This window comes from Halichoerus grypus, chromosome 4 (genome assembly GCF_964656455.1).
Source record: "Halichoerus grypus chromosome 4, mHalGry1.hap1.1, whole genome shotgun sequence".
Lineage (NCBI taxonomy): Eukaryota > Metazoa > Chordata > Mammalia > Carnivora > Phocidae > Halichoerus > Halichoerus grypus.
Window position 1 is genome coordinate 125714858 of NC_135715.1, and position 22770 is coordinate 125737627.

General features: G+C 40.0%; 1 protein-coding gene across 3 annotated transcripts in view; it reads right to left on the minus strand.

Moving 5' to 3' along the window:
- The window catches only part of DPP4 (dipeptidyl peptidase 4), a 79343-nt gene that overhangs the window by 42287 nt on the left and 14286 nt on the right, over window positions 1-22770 (minus strand). For 2 of the 3 annotated variants that reach the window (XM_036116752.2, XM_078070885.1), the window contains 6 exons: window positions 14092-14187; window positions 13627-13718; window positions 12230-12310; window positions 5711-5763; window positions 5523-5595; window positions 4352-4472 (listed from right to left, as the gene is read on the minus strand). In XM_036116752.2, the coding sequence (XP_035972645.1) occupies window positions 4352-4472; window positions 5523-5595; window positions 5711-5763; window positions 12230-12310; window positions 13627-13718; window positions 14092-14187 (516 nt within the window). Of the gene's footprint in view, window positions 1-4351; window positions 4473-5522; window positions 5596-5710; window positions 5764-12229; window positions 12311-13408; window positions 13513-13626; window positions 13719-14091; window positions 14188-22770 lie in introns of those variants that run through there. The other variant, XM_078070886.1, reaches the window with a different exon arrangement.

The window sequence follows — 22770 nt, forward strand, 5'->3', positions numbered from 1 at the left end:
AGAAGTAGCTGATAAATTGGCTTTGGCATTCAAAATATTGTTCTCATTAGCTTTAGTAATTACAGTAGAGTTCAACTAATGAACCATTTTGCATTTGCTGGGCTTCCAAATTCAGAGTAATACAAATGAATAAAAATAAAATCTTCAAGGATAGATCTGGATTGTAAAAATAAGTAACCCGTTGGACCATTTTAGAATATTTTAGCACACAATATTTAATATAAGCTCTACTTTTTTTTTCTTTATCTTATAATCCTCTAAATTTATGCCGCAAAACATACTAAAAGTAAATTTCACACAAGGGGCTGATTCTCCTTTCTAATTTTCAAATAGTCAACATGCCAGCATACTCTTCCCAACTGGGCTCAGTTTGTACTGTGCCCACAGGGTACTGGTGGGTGGTGTGTGGCTCCAGACTATCAAACTAATATGGTGCCCACAGTTTACTACTCTTGGCACAAACAGGGTGTGGGAAGGATGAATTTAGAATGACAAGGAGCTCCGTGAGACCCCTATTGAGAAACACCTCCTTCACTTAGCCTAGAAACTAAAGACTCCGGTGGATTAGCATGCCCTTCTGATGCATACAGTGATGGTAAGAGAACAGGGTCAAAGAGAGAGGCAAGTGAAAGGAAAGGTCTTGCTCTCCAGAACGTTGTTGGACTCATTCTCTGGCAAATGTAGTTCTTTCCTATGTTTATTGTGGAGTCTATTCATGGGACTTCCAATCTCTGGCTCTTAAAATGCCAAAACCTTTTTGATGGAGGGTTCAGGTAGACTAGAGGGAGACTCCCAGTCCTTTATGCAGATTTAATCTACAAATCTCATGTTCTGCTACTGGTGTAAAGGTAAAAGCAAAAGCATAGAAACTTGAGTCTTAGAGTTAGGAAATCATCTGTCCCCATCACTTTTCTGATTCCCGAGGCCTCTTTACGGGTGTCTTCCAAATGCTTCAATAATAATAATCATGGTAATAGTAGTGGCAGTAACAGTAACAACAATAAAATAGTAACAAAATATAATTATCATGATGAGCAACTAACATTTAAAGAGTGCTAACCATGAGCTAGACTTGATATGCAACCAGCATCTATGATCTCCGGTAATCCTCACACAGTAGCTCATTGTGCAGGTGAGAAAGGAGCAGGCAGGCTTAAAGAGAAGAAGTCATTGCCCAGAGTCACATGGCCGGTAATTGAGTGAGTCAAGAATGAATCCAGACTTGTCTGGTTTGAATCCATGCTTCTCACCTCCATGCTCTATGTCCCTCCATGCCTATTTCAGCTCTTCCGGTAACAGAAAACCTACTGGGTAAGGCAGCCTGCTCCGGCTTTATCTGTTTTCTACCTATGTCATTAAGTTATGTTTATGTAGCAATTTAGAATTCACAAAACACTTATCTAATTTAGTCTTCACAAAGATCCCCAGGTGAGCCTATTCTATTCATATCCCATTTTACAGAGAAGGCAACTGAGGAGCTTAGAGAGAGAGAATGAATTTCCAGAGACAAGACAAGGACACAGGCCATGTGACTCCGAGTCAAGGAGTTTCTACCGAGAACTTCTTCAGATCCTGAGTTGATGCCTCCTTCCTGTGGCTTCTACCCATTGGTTCTAGTCTAAGATCAAGATGCAATTACATAAAATGAATACAATTACAGCAAGCTTATGGTTTTTAAAACTGCTTTTAAGTACAGGTAGCAGGTAGTATCTGTGTTTTGAATTGGTGGGTATCTGTAATACAGAATGTATTGTTCCATACCGTGATGTATTAAAACCATTATTATAAAACTAGTTCTGGTCAAACTCAAAGTCCTGAGAATGAATAGTAGGGAGAAGGGAGAATAACAAAGGGGGAACAGATTTCCAGTCCTTCCTGTTACAAAGCTGACTGTGAGCACAAGTGTCTATGGCACCCCCTCCCCGACACTCTGAACCTCCCTCGCCATCCTGTGATACCTCCAGTCCAGCCACTCTGACCTTCCCTTGGACCTAGTGCCCTCCCCTGAAAAGGTCCCTTGATTCACTCTATGACAATTATCCATTAGCATCTTTGTCTCCCTCTCTGGGCTGAATTCCCTGAGAGCAGCAGTTGGATAGCATTTGTCCCCGTGTCTCTAGAACCTGACACAGCACCTCATAGGTAGTTGGCACTCAGTGTGGATTGCCCTGAATTACCCACACCCCCACTGTCAGCACGACTACTATAGGGTAAGGAGTGCCCCATCTTCCAAACATATTTCTTTCTCTATCCATTTTCATCCTCTCTCTCAAAATTCTCATTCTCACCTCTGGGTTAGGTAAACTATACTCATGCTTAAGAGTGACTGTTGAATCACAGACCTGTACCTCTGAAACAAATAATATATTACATGTTAAAAAAAAAAAAAAAAAAAGAAGATAGCAGGAAGGGAAAAGTGAAGGGGGGGAATCGGAGGGGGAGACGAACCATGAGAGACTATGGACCCTGAGAAACAAACTGAGGGTTCTAGAGGGGAGGGGAGTGGGGGGATGGGTTAGCTTGGTGATGGGTATTAAAGAGGGCACATACTGAATGGAGCACTGGGTGTTATACGCAAACAATGAATCATGGAACACTACATCAAAAACTATTATGTAATGTAACATAACATAATTAAAAAAATTTGAAAAAGAAAAAAAATAAACCTTATTTGATAAATGAAAAAAAGAAGAGTGAATGTCACGTGATTAACTTCATACTAGGAGATAAAGTATTATTATTTTTACAAAAGAAGGCACTTGTTAACTAAAGTAATAATCAGTTAGAAAATCATGAAAGAAGACAAAGTGAAAACATTGAGACATTGAGAGAGAAAGTCATTTGGGGACCTGGGGTGGGGCAGGGGACACACGTCCCAGACAGTAGGCTGCTCTATGAGTGTCCCTCCATGATGTGGCACGTGGCCCTGTCTGGACCTTGCAGCTTTGTTTCTTCCTTTACTTATGAACCTACGGATTCTCAAAATGTACTCTTTCAGTCTTATACTCAACAAGTCTTCATGGCTGCAGTGGAGACACTCCATGGGAGGGTGGATCTCATATATGGAGACACAAGTGTGCCCTTTCCAAGTATGGATCATTCATAAATATATAAAACCAATTATAGGAACTTCCCCATAGGAACCAAAGTCCTGTTTTTTAGAGACAGGCCCACACTGGAACTGGGAAGCCATTCTTCTGTTTGTCATCAACACGCAAACTGAGATCTTTCCAGCTCTTCTCTACCTGAGAAAGGACTGATAGTGTTAGGTGTGTTCTTATCCTAGAGACACTCAGATGTTTCGAGGAGGGGTCGAGTTGCAGCTTTGGGAAGAGGCTTTATCCAGGTCACTTTGGGGCTCCTACGGGTTGTGCTGTGCCGTCCAACAAGCGTTAAAGATGGTTTTCAATTGCTAAGTGACGAGCGCTAGTAAATTTCATTATAAATTATTTCTGGGCCGTGGGGATTTATCTTTTTTTTAAAGTGATTTTTGTTGTTGTTGTTGTTACAATGTTAGGCCATTTAATTGAACCTGACTTGAACTGGGTAAGAACCAAAATTAAGTCATGAAGAAAAACTTTTTTTTTTCTTTCAACTATGAGGAAGAAATAAGAGGATGAAATAAGGATGAGTACTTAATAAGCATTAGGCAACCTTGTGAACAGTCTGGAACAGCCTCAAAAATGCCTTTTACTTTGGCAACTATAGACGTGAAAAATGTTTCTCTAATATTTTCTAAGACTCTATCCTAAAAGAGAGAATAATCCTTTTTAATATTTTTAGTTCTGTTTTTTTGTGTGCTGATTTTTCCCCCAGAAGCCTTTCGAATTATTTTTTCCTTCTTTAAAAATAGGAAATTATGATTTGTCCAAGTTCAAATGAACACAAATCCTCTGTAAAACAGATGCTTTCTTCCCCCTCTATTCCCCAACCTCCAGACAATATTTTGTCAGCTCTTGGAATGCTGTGGGAGTATTTAATTTTCCTTAGTAACTCTGGGTTAGGTAGGCCCCGTTAGAGAAACATCTGATGTTAATCTGGAAGCTTTTATGCCCCAGTAAAGCAGAAAAGCTACCTACACAGAAAGGCCCTTTGTAGGAGGAGACAGAAGACAATAGGGGCATTGAGAGACAATGAGGACATAGGCGAAACTAGCTACTGCTAGGAAATCCTTGTTCTGGGAGACACCTGGTATTGTGAGTGCTAAAGAGATTTGATATCATTTTAAAAAATGCAACTTATTTTGAATGCCATTGGATTTCTCCATTTTAAGAGAAATGTTTAGCTACTTAAAAAAAAAACAACAACAACTTATAGATTTTCTAATTTGAAAAAGCTTTAAAGTCTCTACCTTCATAAACCCAGTCAGTTATTCCATTGGATATTACATTTTCTTCCCCCGTCCATGTGATCCTCTGACTTGATGAATTTGGTTCATTTTTAACATAAACATCATTGTTCCAAACATATGCCTAGAAATATTGAAAAACAGATTGGTGAGTAATAACCTGTTATAACATATCTTATCCTGGAGTTAAAAGATATCTATCAACTGTTTTATCCTCATATAATATTGGTATGCAAATGTAATGATTACCTTGGGCTATTCAATTTGAGCAAGATAAAGTCATTTACTAGCCCCCTCACATTATTTATTTATATATTTTAAAGATTTTATTTATTTATTGGAGAGCGAGAGCACAAGCAAGGGGAGGAGTAGGAGAGAAGGAGAGGGAGAAGCAGGCTCCCCACCGAGCAGGTAGTCTAATGGTGGGGGAGGGGGGCCTCAATCCCAGGACTCCAGCCAGGATCATGACCTGAGCCAAAGGCAGACGCTTAACAGAATGAGCCACCCAGGCACCCCACCCCTCACATTTTTAAAATTATAAGTGTACAAGCTATAACTTCCAAATAATTCTAAAGACACTCAATATATTAAAAAGAAGCGGCTCACAAACAGCACTATTTGAATGCTAGAGTGCCTGCAAAGACCCAGGAGCCTGACCATTTCTACAGAATAATGTGTGCTTCCCATTGCTTTCTGGGGGCGGTGAGTTGAGGGAGTGCTTTCGATGTCAGGAGGGAGAATTCCATCTACAAATGAACATCCCGTCTTCCTGTTCAGATTCTTTTGGACTTCTGACAGTCTCCCAGCACTAAGAACATGAAGGGAGAACACAGGGACACAGAGATCACAGAACTAGCAGGAAGCAGATACGCCCCCCAAACAAACAAACAAACAAACAAGCAAAAACAGCAAACTGAATACAACAGAAATTAGAATTTAGGAGTTAAATGGGCATTTTTCCAGTAAATAAAGAATTCCCCAGCAGTAGTTCAGAAACTTTCAGGAATCCTATTTACTGTGTTAGACTAGTAAAATGCTATTTTAGGCAATAACGCTATCTCTGATGGTGAAGTATTTGCTTCCTAAGTGTCTGCTCTGTATCAGGGTACGTAGCTTCTGCATGTGATAGCGTTGAGCCATTATTTTTTTCTGACAACAGAAGAGACTCACTAACCAATTTATGACCCTCTGGTGACCATGTGATCCACTGTGTGTTGTTTGGAATTTTCTCTTCTGTAACCAGCCTCCTGAAAAAAAGATAAAAGGAAACATTACCAAATGAATAAATCACAGTAGGATTTCTTTTTAAAAAATGTTATTACACTAAAGAAGCTTAATAGATTTTATAAGGAAGTCACTGACCTTTTAGCTAAGTCATAGATGTCATATGAAGCTGTGTAAGAATGTCTCCATTGCTATAAAAGAAAACAGACATCTCAGACTTCTGTGATTCTTGATAGTTTGGCCACTTGCTATAGGAGCACAAGATGAGATGTAAAGTAATATGACATTGTATAATTCTCACATCTTATCATGTCTTGTAATTCCTATCCCAATCCTTAGAATTCTGGAATTAGGAAGAGATTCTTAGAGACCATCTAGTACCAAGTCCTCTGGACCTCATCTGTAACCTCGCTCTGGCATCACCCCTGCCAAGGAAACTTCTCAGGGTCACAGTGGGCTGATGTGTTGCTTCATGGCAAACATCACTCCTAGCATTTACCATAGCATGGGAAGTCCACCTGTCTAAGAAAATACAAATTTTATTTATGTATTTATTTATTTTTTTAAAGTTTTTTTAATTTATTTGATACAGAGAGACACAGCGAGAGCGGGAACACAAGCAGGGGGGAGCAGGGGAGGGAGAAGCAGGCTTCCCACTGAGCAGGGAGCCCGATGCGGGGCTCAATCCCAGGACCCTGGGACCATGACCTGAGCTGAAGGCAGACGCTTAACAACTGAGCCACCCAGGTGCCCCGAAAATACAAATTTTATACTTTTCAACCATCCTACTGACAAAATCTTTAAAGGATCTATAATTCTATTGCTGGTGGTGATGTGGAGAAATACTTTCCTACTTTGATCATGAAAATATAAAGCGCTACAGATTTTTTGAAAGCCACCTGCCAAACAAACAAACAAACAAAAACACCCAAAAAACAAAAAACAAAAAACCCCCCTGACGATATATATTAACACCGAAATATATATATATATATGCCATTGATATTCTCAAGAATCTAAAAAATGAAAAGCAAACGAAATCCAAATAAATTAGAAGAAATAATAAAAGTAAAACTAGTAATCAAATAGAAAATGCACAATAAAGAAAAATCAACGAAGCCCCAAACTGGTTCTTTGAAAATTGCTAATGCAGTAAGAGGGAGGGGGGAAAGGTATGAATGACCAATAACAGAAATGAAAAATGCAATTAAAATGGGATTAAAAGGTTTTAAGACCCTATTATAAACATTGTTTTGCCAATAAATTTAAAAGTTTAAAAAGGGACAAATTCCTTGGAAAACAATTTATCAAAACTCAGACAAGAAAAAATGGAAAATCTGCATAGTCTTATATCTAAAAAACATACTGAATCAATAAATAAAAGCATTTGCACAAAGGAAACTCCAAACCCAAATAACTTTATCAGCAAACTCCTTGTTATTTAACCAAATGAACTAAAAACTTATACATATACAAAAACCCTCTACACAAATGTTTAGTTTTATTCATAATTGCCAAAACTTAGAAGAGTCAAGATGTCCTTCAATAGGTGATGGGTAAACAAACTGTGGTCCATCCAGACATTGGAATATTACTTAGCAATAAAAAGAAATGAGCTATTACATCACAAAAAGCCATGGAGGAACCTCACATGCATATTTCCACATGAGAGAAGCCAATCTGAAAAGGCTATATATTGTATGATTCCAACCATATGACATTTTGGAAAAGGCAAAATTATGGAGACAGTCAAAAGATCAGTTGTTGCTAGGGGTTTGGAAGAAGGGAGGGATGAAGAGCTGGAGTGAAAATATACTGCATGATACTGGAATGGTGGATACATGTCATTATACATTATAGATTTGCCAAAACCCATAGAATGTATGACAACATTAGGATTGTTGGAGACAACAACCTAATGAGAACTATGGACTTTAGTTGGATATAATGTATCAATAATGGCTCATCAATTGTAACGAATGTACCCTACCAATGCAAAATGTTAATGATAGGGGAAACTGGGACAGAAGTGGGGGGGGATGATGAGGGAGTATGTGGGAACTCTGTATTTTCCACTTATATTCTGTAAATCTAAAGCTGTTCTAAAAAGAATTAAGTCTATTAATTTAGAAATAAATGAATTCGAGCTATGACAGATAACTTGGAAGAAGTTCCACACGGAATCATTGAGAAATGCAAATTACAGAAAAGTATGGAAAATAGGATTTTATTTTTTATAGAATAAGCAATGACTAAAAGAATATCTTCATAGAATTATTTGAATAAGGGGGAAAATTTTAAATATGGAGAGATATATACTAGGTTCTTAACATGTGATACTTAGGGAAAAGGGGGGGGGTGAGGAGTAGGGAGCCAGGCATAAGAGGGAAAAAAGATAAGACTGAAGATTATATATATATATATGTACATATATATATACACACACACACAGATTTGCATTTATGAAAAATTATGTTTATATGTGGATGCATTTATACATTAAAGATATTTTAAAAGAAATGACATGTCTTCATGTCTGTCTTCCCTACCATAATCCTAGATGTAAGAAATTGTGTCTTTAAATCTATGAAGTCTTGTCTAGAGTAAGCCACATAGTCTCTGTTCAAGAAATAAACCAAACTAACATAAAAAATAAATTTTACCCATGAAAATGAAGTAGATGAAATGGGTAGCCAAGGTACCCAGCTTGTGTATGACAGAGCTGAGACACAAGCCAGAGGTTCTAACCTTGAAGAGTATTTCCCACTTATCATTTATCATCCTTATTCTCTCATGTCAATAATTATGTATTAAAGCCTTACTTTTTGCAAGTCATACATTTTTTTTTTAATCCTGGATTATTTTCACACAATCCATGCTTGTTTCTGGGAAACCTCTGAATGCTCTACTTGTAAGAGCCAAAAGGTGTGCGGCAGGCGAAAAATATTAAGATGTTTGAGAAGATTTGAGATCACTCAGGACAACAGAACCATCATGAGTTATAAAAGGATGTTTGGTATGTTCACTTCATCTTTTGAAACAGACTCATCCATCTATTTAGGTTAGAAACTCTGGCAACTATCCTCTGTCAGGCATTACTGGATAAGACAGGCTCACTCTCACTCTCTTTGAGGAGCTCATAGTCGAATGGGGATATGGGCAAGTAAATACAAGAAAAGAATCACAAGACATATAACAAAGGTAAGTGGGGAGAGGCAGGAATCATAAATGAGGCCTTGGGGAGGGAGAAAGGTCTACAGAAAAGCTGATTGTTAGACTGAGTCTCAAAGCAGAGAACTGCCACATGGGGAAGGGGTTAAAAAAGCATAGCAGAGAGACACTGAAGCACAAAGTTGGGAAAGATTATGTTTAAGAGCACAGGCTTTGGAGTCTTCTAACCTGGATTCAAGTCTGGCTATACACTGAATGTATGCTGCCCGCCCCCCACCATTCATATGTTGAAATCCTAACCCCCAATGTGATGGTATTGCAGGTAGAGCCTTTGGGAGGTAACTAGCTCATGAGGGTGCGGCTCTCATGAATGGGATTAGTTCCTTTATAAAAGAGACTCCAAAAATACTCCACACCCCTTCCTCCATTTGAGGACATGGAGAAGAAGGTTCAACTATGTTCCATGAAGCGGGATGTCACCAGACACTGAATCTGCTAGCACTTTGATCTTGGATTTCTTTCTTAGCTTCCAGAACTCTGAGAAATAAATGTGTTAGTAACCCACTCAGTCTATGGGACTCTGTTGTAGCAGCTTAAATAGACCAAGACAAGTCTTCACTGTGTTAATATCAGGCAAGTTTCTTTCTAAGCTTTAATTTTCTTTCTAGGAAAATGGGCTAATGTCAGCAACAGTCTCATGAGAGGTTCGTGAGAATATATGTGAATTGCTAAGGAGGGCCCTAGAATATTGTCCACATGTCACAGTTGATGCAACCATTATCTCTGGGGCATTCAGCAGTGAATGGACGTGCTGGGCGAACATCCATACCAGGCTGGAGGGTCCTTATTTATGTTTTCACTCACGTGCTCACTTACTTGTTTGTAGCCACAACGTAGAAGTAATATTGCTCTTTCTGAATGCACTAACTCTGTCATGGAAAAGCCATGGAGTAGAATCTAAAGAACTTTGCACAGTAGACCTCCAAGGAAATAGAGTAAGACTAGACTTTTCTTTGTTCTGGATAGGTTTATTGAGAACTGATAAGTCAACTGGAATATTGTAGGCATGTGAAAGATGATGCAACTATGATTAATTCTGGAGCATTAGGCAATGAGTAGAAATTATTGTAAGTTGCACATGTATGCTGTACAGAAAATCCTCTAAGAAGTAAAATAGAAGAAAATAGAAGATTGTCTGCAATCAAAGATATGAAGAGACTAAAATAAGCTAATGTGATAGAGAGTGAATGGTGGAGTGTGGGAGAACAGAGTGGCAGGGTGCAAAGTTAGGTAAAGCAATCTGAGAAAGCCTATACCTGAATTACTAAAAAGCGAACCCGTTAGATAAACAGGGGAAGAAGGTTCCAGGAGGAAGCAATAGCAAATACTTTGGCCCTCAGATGGGAATGAACGATGCTTGAGAAAACTAAAGAGTGGTGCCCCTAGAGATTCTTGGATCACTGAATCACCTGGGAGTCCTTAAATCATGGGGGGAGCCCATGCCTGCCCCCGCCCCCCCATCACTGCACTGAACTAGTTGGTGTGGGGTAGGCTGCAGGCATCTGCATTTTTAAAAACCTCCATAGGTAACTGCAAGGTTCAGGCAGGGGTGAGAAGCACAGGCCAAGCACGGTGAGTCCAGAGAGGGTAATAGATGATGGGTTAGCAAGGGCGGACTGAGGTCCAATCACACAGGCTTCTGACGATGCTGTGGTTAGAGTCTGTTTTATTCTGAAAGTGATGGGGAACCACTGATCATGAGGGGTAAGGCATAGGCATGACACAACCTAACTTAAGTTTTAAAAGGAGCACTATGGGTACTGTCTGAAAAGCATGGACGGCGGTGGGATGACGGAATAGCACGAAAACAGCAAAAGCAGTTAAATGTGCATGGAAACTCCAGTGCCACCACAAATACAAATTACCAATGATGGCTGTCCAACTACTGTCTACCAGTGAAACCATCCATTAATAAACACCATATGACATCTACTGAACTTGGCCAAAGAGTAAATTGAGCTGGTATTTACCTTTCTGTTTCTACCTTAACCTCATCGTCTTTCTAAGTTTGTCCTGAACATGGGAAATTATTATTCAGTGGTTCTCAACCCGGGTTGATCATTCAAACAATCTACCCATTAAAAAAAAAATGATGTCAGCCTCATTCCAGAGGCTATAATTTATTAATCTGGGGATTGGACCTGGCCACTGGGAATTTTTAAAAGCTAATCAAGTGATTTTAATCTCGAGACAGCAATAAAAACCACTGAATTAAATAAACAATCCATTAATTGGGAACAGATGTGTTAAAGTTGGCCTAGGATTCGGACTGGCTCCTAGCTGATAGGTTTAGTAGAATAGAGTCAGAGAGTCTTCGTGTCCAGGAAATGGAGCTAGACACAGTGAATCCAGGGTAAATATTGTGATTGAAAGTCACCACACTGAAACGGGAAATGGAGTAGGAGATGGTTTGCTTGGCCTGAGTATAGAAGTGTTGGGGTGCGAGATAAGGCCCCTCAGTATTTGTTATTTATTCTAGAATAAAAAGGCAGAGGTGGGGATCCCCAGCTTTATATTTTGTTTTCAATGCAGAATATCCCTACAGGGTTTTAATGTTTCCTACAAGTCTCAAAACTTCCTATACTTGACAACTGTTGTCAAATCCAGGAATAATTAAAAAGCTACAGTTAAAGCTGCTGGCGCTTTGCAGCCAGCCTAACCATGAAGAGGATATGGGATTAAGCTTTCCTGAGGTGTGAGAATCTGATGTTGGGCTGAGGGTCCCCCTTGAGAATGGTTTGTATATGGTAGGACCCAAAGGTTGTGAGGTGGTCTGAGTCACCTTGCAGAGTCTCTTCTGGAGGATAAGAAGTATAACTCTTTTTAAGGCAAATACTTATTGAGAGTTTTATTTTATGTAAAGCTGAGACAAAGGAAATAAGGGGTTCTATTACTGGCTGTGCAAGTCAGACATGTAAGCTTGCTTTTAAATTGTAAGTTTTCTTTTATTAACTTATGCTTTTAGTATCTATATTACTTACACTTTTTAGCATTTGAAAACACTAAAAATGAATTTCTTTTAAAACAGTTGTTGGACCTACCTTTTATGAATGAGAATGGCTATTTCTTCTTTTGATGCTGTACTAATGAGTTTTTAGTGCCTATTATATTACCTAGGTGTCAATCTTTTTTTTTTTTTTTAATTTAAATTCTGTTAGTTAGCATATAGTGCAATATTGGTTCCTGGAGTAGAATTTAGTGATTCGTCACCTACATACAACACCCAGTGCTCATCACAAGTGCCCTCCTTAATGCCCATCCCCCATCTAACCCATCCCCCACCCACTTCCCTCCATCAACCCTCAGTTTGTTGTTAAGAGTCACTTGTACTTAGGTGTCAATCTTAAATATTTGTGGACTTGAAATCAGTTATAAAGTAACTCATAGGATTCTTTAAATGTCACAGTAAGATAGCATTTCTTTTACCTTCACATAGTTGTACTCTAAGAGAATAAACTGTCCATCAGGAGATACCGAATAATCATTGATAGAGTGTTCAAATTCCTCCTGTCAAGCAAGTAGAAAAAAGAACAATTGAACAATTTCATTTAACGGTCATTATTGAGCACTTACTATGTAGAGGGTATGGTTCTAAACAGACAGGTGGCTCATGCCTTGGGAGCTGCCAGAAATGTCACATTCCCCCACACAAATGACCATGATGCAAGGTGTATGGTGATCAGGGTTAGAGAACCAGGGAGGGAAGAATTAAATCTAAGCAAGGAAAGATGGCCATGAGGGTAGGGATCAGGAAGAGAGAGAGGGGGAAGAGCATGAGCGAAAAACCAGATGTAGGAAAGGGCATGTGTATCCAGAGGTTTGGCGTAACCTGAGTACAGTATAGGGTACATCAGACAGCATATAAAAGAGGACATAAAAATTAGAAAAATAGCTGGGACTGAAATATAAGAAGTGGAACTTTAATCCACTTTTTGAACATGGATGTGATAGAATCTTATCTGTCTTTACAAAGATGCTCTGGGACACGGTGGCAGACATGAGATGAGAGGGGTTGCATCAGCCCTGGACCTGGGCAACCCAGTGGTCTCCTCTACAGAATGGAGATAGGGACACAAGTACTAGAGTACTAACACAGATTAAAAAGGCCTTGAACCAGGACTCTACAGCGGAAATAGAAATCCGAGGGACACAACATTGCAGAGGGAGAAGTGATAGGGTTTGTTGAATAACTAAATATGAGGGATGGCAGAGGAATCAAGGAGGATTCTGAGGATTCAAGGAGTAGAATTTCACTTTTTAGCCCAAGTGACTTGGAGGGGAACATACTTTACCAAGATTGGGAACTCAGGAAGAGGAATGGAGTGCTTTCGGTTTGCTAGGAGAGCGAAGGGGAAATAACTAGCTGGGCTTGGGATACTGAGTTTAAAATACCTGCAGGCCATGGGTGGGCCAGGAGCAAGCAAGCTATTAGAAAGAGATTTTGATCTCCTTTTGGCAGGAGGTTAGTGTTGAAAGTGTGCATTTGAGAATCAAGGCCAGACAGGAGAGCCCTGTTGCTGTGAGTGCATGAAATCCACTGAAGGAGAACAGGCAAACTGCGGAGAGAAGCCAGCAAGGGAAGACAGAGCCCTGAGGGGCACTTACGCTTAGGAGTATGGGCAGAGGAGGAGGAATCATCAAGGGAGACTAAAAGGTAGTCAAGGCAGGGAGCATTCCAAGAAGGAGAGAAAGATCCACTGTGTCATATGCTGCAGAGAGAGTTCAACAGGATGAGAAATGATAGTACTCATGATTTGAAAGGTTATGAAAAAAAATCCTCAGAATTTCCTTAGCATATACATGAATTATGCAATCAAACATACAAATGTACTGTTTTCCAAGAAAATGGAGCTGTTTCCGTATTCAGCATTGAATAGCAAGATATTATTTTCTTGTTTGTAGAGGTATTCCTGATCTAAAGAAAGAAAATGGCTGGATCAGTATTTCAAGTTGTGATTAAAAGTCTTCATAAGCTAAAAATGATACAGAAAAAAACTTAAGGTTTAAGCTCACACAAGTACTAAATAAGCATTTCTAAGTTGGAAAAACATTAAGTGATGAATATTACATTAGCATGCATTCATTATCCCATCATTATTGTCAAAGTTTCAATTCACTTTTAACTTTTTATAATCCGCAACAAAGAAATACTATGGTTTATTTTCCTTTGTACCTGTAAGTAGAGAAAAATACTTTCCCGTATGGTTTAACAAAACAAAGGTGCCCCACAACCTAACTAGAAGGAGCACAAGCATAAAAATCTGTCCCCTCCCCAAAAAAGTCCTTACCTGAAATCCAACGCAGGGAGTAGAATTTCATCCTAAAAGTATTTTTTAAATAATCAGTTAGAGTGTAAGTTCTGCGGCTGTCAGCTGCACCATCATCTGTTGATTAAAAAACAGCCAAATGTTCAGTAAGATGGAATAACCTAAGTTTGGGATAAAATAAACAAATGGATCACTGCAATATACACTGGTCACAAACTATAGGAATTACACTCACAAAATGCAAAACACATTCTAAAAGATTTCAGGCTGAATGGATGGAGTAGAAATGCACTTAACTGTTAAAGCACATATGTGAGTGGTGCGTCTCCCTGAGCTATATCAGTGCTTGTATTAGTGAGCTTCCTTACAAAGGTCTAGATCCGCAAAATCCAATGGAAATATTAATGTGAGTCCATTTTCTAGTAGCCATATTTAAAGATTTGTAAGGTGAAAATAATTTTAGTAGCATATTTTATTTAGCCCAATATATTCAAAATATTATCATTTCAACATGGAATCAATATTTAAATTTTATTAATGAGATCTTTCACATTCTTTGTTTTTATACTACGTCTTTGAAATCCAGTATGTCGTCTATGATTACAGCATGTCCCAATTTGACTAGGCACACTCCCGGTCAGTAGCTATAGGTGGTCATGTAGTAGACGGCACAAGGCTAGGCTGTCCTGCTTTGAGGCCTGAAGGTTCCTTTCCAAGCTCTCTTGCTTTGCACGGACCTTTAAGACAGGGTGATCGCCTAATTCATTGATCTTTGTTTCTATGGTGACTTTTCCTTGAACTTGGGGGAGGTTTTTATGAAACCCTCCCATGGATTCAGTGACACCTCACTTCTCCTCCTAACCTCTGACCATTCATTTTCCATCTCCTTCTTTGACTTCATTTTTCTCTATTGACCTCCAAGGCAGAAATGCCCTGATATTCAATCTTCAGCTTTTTGCTCTTTTCTCTCTCCATTTTTCCTTCTACAGGACTCCAGAGAATGTGACTTCCTGGGCTTCAGGCATATTTTCCATTTAAATACATGACAAACCATATACTCATTACCTTAGCCTTCCACACCCCAAACTCACATTTCTAGTGCTGTGTTGGGCCTTCTTAGTTGGCTTGTCCCATACTAACCCTAGACTTACCTTGTCTAAAATAATCGTCTTCCTTCCCAAATAATTTTCCCTAGGCAATTTGTGTGGTTTTAGATTCTGTCACTGGAAACCCATATTCAAAGTCTGAAAATCATTTTTGATGTCTCCCTCTCTCTTACTACCACCTGCATCTAGTTAACCCTGTTGATTCTTCCTGTGAAATCGTTCTTCCGGGTATCCTGCCCTTAGTCTCTCCCCAGTCCAATGCCCCCACTGTACCACCCCTGGAATGATTTTTCCAAAATGCCACTTTCATCCCGGTGACCTTTTCCTCAAAAGCCTCCCTGGATTCGCCATTGCCTACGGAAAGATTCCAACTCCTCAGTGTGGCACTCATGGCTCCACAGTCTGGCATGAGCCTCTCCAGCCTCATTTCCACTCACTCCATGCATGAACCCTCTAACCCACTCACACTGATTGCCTACGGGACCCAGTAAGCCTTCTTTGGCTTTTCTTTTTCTTTTTCTTTTTTTAAAGATTTTATTTATTTATTTGACAGAGAGAGACACAGCGAGAGAGGGAACACAAGCAGGGGGAGAGGGAGAGGGAGAAGCAGGCTTCCCGTGGAGCAGGGAGCCTGATGCAGGGCTCGATCCCAGGACGCTGGGATCATGACCTGAGCCGAAGGCAGACACTTAACGACTGAGCCACCCAGGCGCCCCTTCTTTGGCTTTTCTGTCTTGCGGTTTGTCCCAAGCCTCTTCTCTGCAGTGTCTCCAACCGCTTCCCGGACTGTCAGAGTCCTCCACAGTCCTGCCAACTCCGTCCTCTCTCATCTAGACTTCAGTGTTGCCTCCTCTGATTTTTGCCCCCACACTACTCATTTGGCTTTCGTAATTAATAACTTCTGGGCAGTAACTATTTTTCCATGCCTACCAGTGTGGTGGACTGAGCTAGGCCAAATACTCATTGATGAAAGGGCCTTGGGTTGTTTGTTTATCTTTCATCAATTTAGTACCTAGCACGGATCTATGTCATAGTAGGTATGATGCGGGATAGCATTCTACGAGCCTAATGAAGTCATTGTGATTCCCCAACCACAGACCCTCCGCTGATGACAAACAGCCTAAAGAGTTCTTCCATATACTCTATTCTTTCCACATACTTGCAAGCATACACTCATAAAATCAGGTACCATCCTAACTTTTCTATAACTGTTCTTACTCTTCTGGGGATTGAAAAGCCAGTAGCAGCTTCTCTTGTTAATTTTTTACAGTCTGTGGAAAGAGAATTCTCTCACAGGAAATGCTCTTTCAAAAGATGTTCTCAAGATTTTATTTCTCTGGATCTTATCTTATAACATAGCCTTGGGTCTGCCTACAAAACTTTCAGTTTCAATAGATAAAACTGTTACACTTTATTGATTTTGTTTAAGCCTAGTTTGCTAAAGAAGTTAAAGATTAAAAAACAAAACAAAACCGTTTGTTTGTTTTTTCAATTTGGGCCTGCATTTCACCCTGGAAAATTAGCAAGATATTTGTATTTGTTAGCAGAGATAGAGCAAATGGGTAAAACCAGCCCTTGAACTTGCCAACTTTCAAACAAGAAGTAAAGCCCCGCGCTACAGAAAATATTTGAAACTCTACAGATCTGTAAATTTATTCACTAAATACCCTCAATTGTTTGTATTCATCCAATTGTTCTTTGATACATCAAATAGCTATAAAGTAAGTACTATTTGAAAAATACTGTTGAGGAGATATACCCTGCTATCAAGAGCTATTAGCCTAAAATGGACACAAAAGACATTCTAAAATTAGTACAACTCAAGGTATAAATGGTTATAGACCTTCAGAGTCCTATATTACCTGCTGATATAGATGTCTAGATAGACCATTGTATATGAACAATGTATACATACACACGCACACACACTTACATTGCAATGAACTAAATGTTTCTGTCCTCCACAATTTGTATGTTGAAATCCTAATCCCCAGTGTGATGGCATTAGGAGATGGGGCTTTTGGGAGGTGATTAGGACATGGGGGTAGAGCTCTCATGAGTACCCTTATAACTTAGTGCCCAGAGGACTCTCTTGTCCCTTCCATGTGAGGACACAGGCAACAGGCCCTCACTAGACACTAGACACATAATCTGCCAGTGCCTGAGTCTTCCCAGCCTCCAAAACTGTGAGAAATAGACACTTGTTGTTTGAGCCACCCTGTCTATGGTGTTTTTGTTAATGCAGCCTGAACAACCTAAAACGTATATATCTAACAAAACAGACATATCTTTCACTGCCTCTTGATTTTGTAAGGAGAGAATTAACCGAGTACTTATAACAGATGACTCGTACAGTGTTCTCTCATTTAAATGTTATCCCATGTAAGGGTATTTGCCCTGGTTTTTTAGGATAACACACTTAAATCTGGAATATTAAAATAATTGAGGCAAAATTCCCTGTGACGTCACCCGCTGCCCAGGGCGCCACCCTTCACATTTCATGATGCATGACTCACTGAGCACTTAACCTCTCCCCTGTCTCAGACAATGCTGAGCTCATTCTCTCCTCAGGCCATAGCGTTCCTAGACCCATCATGTCTACCATGTTTGGGCTCCTACCATGTTTGCTCATAATGGGCCCAGGATAATTTTAATCCATCTGCTGATGTCCCAGATATCAACCCTGATGCCACACTCCTGCTATGGCCCAGGACATCTGTGAAGGCCCGGGCCGCCTCTCGTTTGTGTCAGGCTCGCTCAGCCACTTAAAGATGACCCCGCGAGCTGCTTTCCACCTCCTGGCTACCCAGTGCCAGAACAGCGCTGCTGAATTGGAGCAAATCAAGCAACAAATGTTCCCTGTTTTTTTGCCTTGCCATTTGATAAGCAGTGCACATTGGAAGATACATTTGAAACATCTAGATAAGTGAGTTCTGTAAAACGTGAGTGCCAAGTCCAGGTTTTGACCTTTAGCAAGTTCCTAGTTTGTTGCCAAGTTACAACCTATTCTGTCAAACGCTTACAGGACACGCTCATGTGTCTTTCCCCTTGTCTCCTTGCTGACAGGGCACTGCTGTGGCGACAGATAAAGGTCTTTGCCTGCTTGTGTGGTTTTCCTGGTGGGCCTGGGACACGTAGTTCATTTGACTTATCGGTTCAAAGCATTATGCTAGCCAAGTAAAGCAGTTAATCATATGTTACCCATCAGCTTTTATAGAAACTCTTAGATTCACGTCTTCTTGAATTTCAAAATCAAAAAAAAAGGTTAACAACTTTAGATTTATTTTTTTGGTGAGAACAGCTATTGGGTTGGACCATATGAAAATGTCATTTTTATCAGTCAAAAATTGTAGAATAGCAGTATTTAAAATGACTCAACCTAATAAGAAATTCTTATCAAAGTGAATGGTATCTCAATGCATTTTTTTTTTTAAGATTTTGCTTATTTATTTGACAGAGACAGAGCGAGAGAGTGAACACAAGCAGGGGGAGTGGGAGAGGGAGAAGCAGGCTCCCCACGGAGCAGGGAGCCTGGTGTGGGGCTCGATCCCAGGACCTCGGGACCATGACCTGAGCCGAAAGCAGACACTTAACGACTGAGCCACCCAGGCGCCCCTCTCAATGCATCCTTGTTGTAGGACCAAATCATTTCTGAATAAAAGTATTTCCAAAATTATAAGATCCAAGTAAGGATGTAGTGTGGTTCCATGGAATCGTCTTGCCTTGACCACTTGTTACTTTATGATTACAGAATAATTAGAATATTTTGTATACATTAATAATAAACTTTTTGTCTGTATTGGGCTATGATATATAATATTTCTACTTCACAAAGATAAATTGTTTTGGTAAATAAATGGCTAATGAAATGCAACTAAAAAGAAATGTGCTCTTTAAGCTCATAAACTTATTAAGTTGTTAAACACAGGAAAAAGATACCTGGTTATAGAGCTCTTGGGTTCCATATGGTAATCAGTTAACATTTTGTATTGATGCTAAAGAAATGAAACGAGTGTTGCTTCAGAATTTGCCACAGCAAAATAGCAGCCTTGACATAGGGACAGAGGAAGCAAAATCAAGAAGGCAGAAGAAGAAATTGATTGGAAGGCACTTCATACCCTGTATTATCCAGTAGCATATGCAGGCAGGCTACCACCCATCTGAATTGATCCAACAGATACCAATAAAGTGTTGGGTCCTCGGTGGCTTTGAAATCGGAGAGCCTGGATTTCAGCCTAGGTCTAATTCTTGCACTGAGGCCTTGGGAAAATTTCTGAATCTTTCCAAACCTCAGCTTTTTAATCCATAAAACCAGAATATAGCATTATGTAGCCCATGGGGACTTGCCATGGTTAAGTGGGATAATGGACGTAAAATGCTTAGCTTGGGACGTAGAATTTAGGAAGCTCTCCAGATATGTTACACTATTTATTGTTATTTTGTTCCAAGCGTGTGCTAGGCAATCAGGATACAAACATGAATAGAGGAGTCTCTCCTCTCAAGGACTGAGCAGTGGTGCTGAGATTAGGACTTTACCTGCAATAAAATAATGGTTAAAATAATAAGTTTCATGATGTTCATATCCCAGATGATCCAAATAAGACAGCATAAGAGCAACACATCGAGAAAGCATCTAGGATAACAACCTAGTCATTCGCTAAGTGCTAATGAGCCGCTCTTTCTCCCTTCTACCGGTCTCATGACCTCCCTCCCGTCCAGAGCTGGAGTCAGCAGTTTGTAGCATGGAGGGAAAACATGGAACTTGGTGGACTTAGAGGATTTGTGAAGAACGACATTTTTCCGATTACTGACACAGGAGGCGTTAGACTATAATCACAATTGCCAGATTCACCTCAAGAAGAGAAACATCCCAGGTACACCAAGTGACATCCGATAAATGCCTGACCACAGAGCCAGAGCCTAGGGAACCTGGGACTGCATCCTCCATGCATTTACTTGTAAGATCAGAGTGGCAGATGACCAAACTTTTGTTAGAGATAGAATCACTGTATTTTCAAAAGTCTACTCTGAAAGGCCAACCAAGTGGTACAAAGCATTATCTCCCAGAATAGCAACAGTTTGGGATAAAAGGAACAACTTAGTGGGAGGCTGGCTGTCATGACTCCAGCCTCACCTCCTCCTCTTCCCCTCATATCACTCCTCTCTATCCGCAATGGCCTCCTGGCTGTTCACTAGACACACTCTGCCCACTGCGGCCTCAGGGACTTTGAATTTGCTGTACTCTCCTCCTGGAATGTTCTTGACCTCGAATATACCCAAGGCTTGCTTTCCTTACCTCCTCCAGGTCTTTTTTTAAGACCTGATCTCCCCATGGCATTCTCTATTGCCCTTCTTGCTTTATTTTTTTTTCCTTAACAGTCATACCATCTATCATACCATATATCTTACTTCTTTATCTTGTTTACTGTTTGCCTCCTTTGATTGAATGTAAACTCCATAGGGGCACTGATTTTGTTGTGTTTGGTTTCGTTTACTGTTATATCACCACAGCCTAGAACAGTGCTCAGCATATAAAAACAGTCCCTGAGTATTTGTTGAATGAAAAAATAAAAGCCAGATAATACTAACAGAGGAACACAAACAGGAACACGGTTCCAAATACGAGCATTGTGAACTCCAAGTGATGGTGGTAGTAGGAAGAGCAATGCACTGGTCAGATGGGTCTAGTTAGAGGATTGGCCAGTAGGAGAAGAAGAAGAACTTTCTTTTTCTGGCTGATCCCATGAGCATGTGCCCATGAGCAGTACCCATTTTCACAGGAGTATGAAGTCACCCAACAAAAAGATACACTGTCTCGTGGCCCAACCTCTGGGTCCCCTGGAATGCCCAAACCTGCCTTGTCATGCTTCCCAGCGGTGTCAGAAGCAGCTGGGTGCCTCATACCCTTCAGTTTTGAGCCCAGATCTTCTGTGTCCTTCTTCTTCCCTTTGTTCCTAACCCTAAACGTAAACTATTCCTGCAGCTTCTCTCTCTGGGTTACTTTAGAATTTCTCTTTTGCTCTTTAGTCCGTGCAACCAATTTTTAGAGTAAATCCCTCTTCTGAAACACCGGGTGTGATTTTTGTATTTGTCACACCACTATACTTTAACAGTATAAAGACTTACACACTTTGCCTATAAAATAAGGTCATTTTAGGCTCTAAGCATCCAATATCTAGACCTGGGGTTGGCCACCTCTTCTTAAGGGGCCAGACTGTAAATGTTTCAGGTTTTGTGGGTCACGCATCTTTGTTGCCACTACACCAGTCTGCCTGTGGCTTGAAAGCAGCCACAGACAACATTGTAATTTTAATGGCTGTGTTCCAATAAAACTTTATTTAGAAAAACAAGTGGCCAGACTTAGCTTTTCTTTGACGACACTATGTAGACATTCCTCAGAATTGTAAGCAACAACAACAACAACAACAAAAAAACCACAACAAAAACACAACTGCTCCCAAGATTGGTTTTGAAAGATTGAGGTTGAAACTCTAATTGCTTTGAAACAATAAGAATATCAGCATAAGACTCCAATATATATGCAGGAAAGCGAAAGTGGGCAGAATATTCATGCCTCAAAATTCAGGTCAAGATGAAGATAACTACAACCACTGGCAAAGCAGTGCAAGGCCAGAGGGACTTCCTGATCTAAACCCAGTTTACATTGCCCTCCTCACTCTGCCTTGACCTCAGGAATGAGTCAGGAAATGTAGCCTGCACAGGAAGCCTGCACCACACAGGGTATCAGGGCTGCTTTATTCCTCTTTGAAATGGAAAGTGCTTTATTCATTCATTCATTCATTCTATTATAGTCTTCCTCTCCCTTTGTTAGGACTCTTCTGGGATTAAATAAGACTGGTACAATAATGGCCGACATTCATATTTGTAAGGCTTTTATGCCCCACGACATTGACTGACATTAAACCAGTGTAATCTCAGGTGATGAGAAACAGCTGAGAGGTGGAAACATATGAACTATGTGGATAAATGACCCACAGGTCCATGAAACATTCAGCCATTTCAGTAAAGGGCTGTTTTCTCTTGAAAAATACTCAGAAGTAGTTGTAGTGACATCAAGTGAAGGTGTTACCATGCAAGCTAAGAATGATTAGTTTGTGTTAGAAAGAAACACTGATTAGAGGACATCAGCCTTTGGTGACCATGAAAGTTCTAATACTGAATCGCTGAAGAACTTTCCAGAAAGATTTATAGGCATAATCAATAAGGCTACTCTGTGATAAGTGTTTGTCTTCCAGGATACAAGGGAAGATGATCATCGGAAAACAAAACTGCCATAAAAATTGCCCTTCCCAGAATTCTCTAGGCAAAACTTTCAAGAGTGTGAGACAAGCGTTATTATAGTACCTGCCTCTGGGACTATTAAAAAAATAAAAAAGTTAAAAATACGTAAAGAATCATAACTACAAATACAGAATTATTCCAGTGTGCTGGGCCGTTCCAGGAGTTGCACATTTAATAAGTTATTCTCATCTTAATTTTACAGGTAAGGAAACTGAGGTGCAGACAGGCATAGAGAGTAAGTGGACTCAAGTCCCGTGACTACTCAGCACTGAAGCTACACTTGAAGTAGACA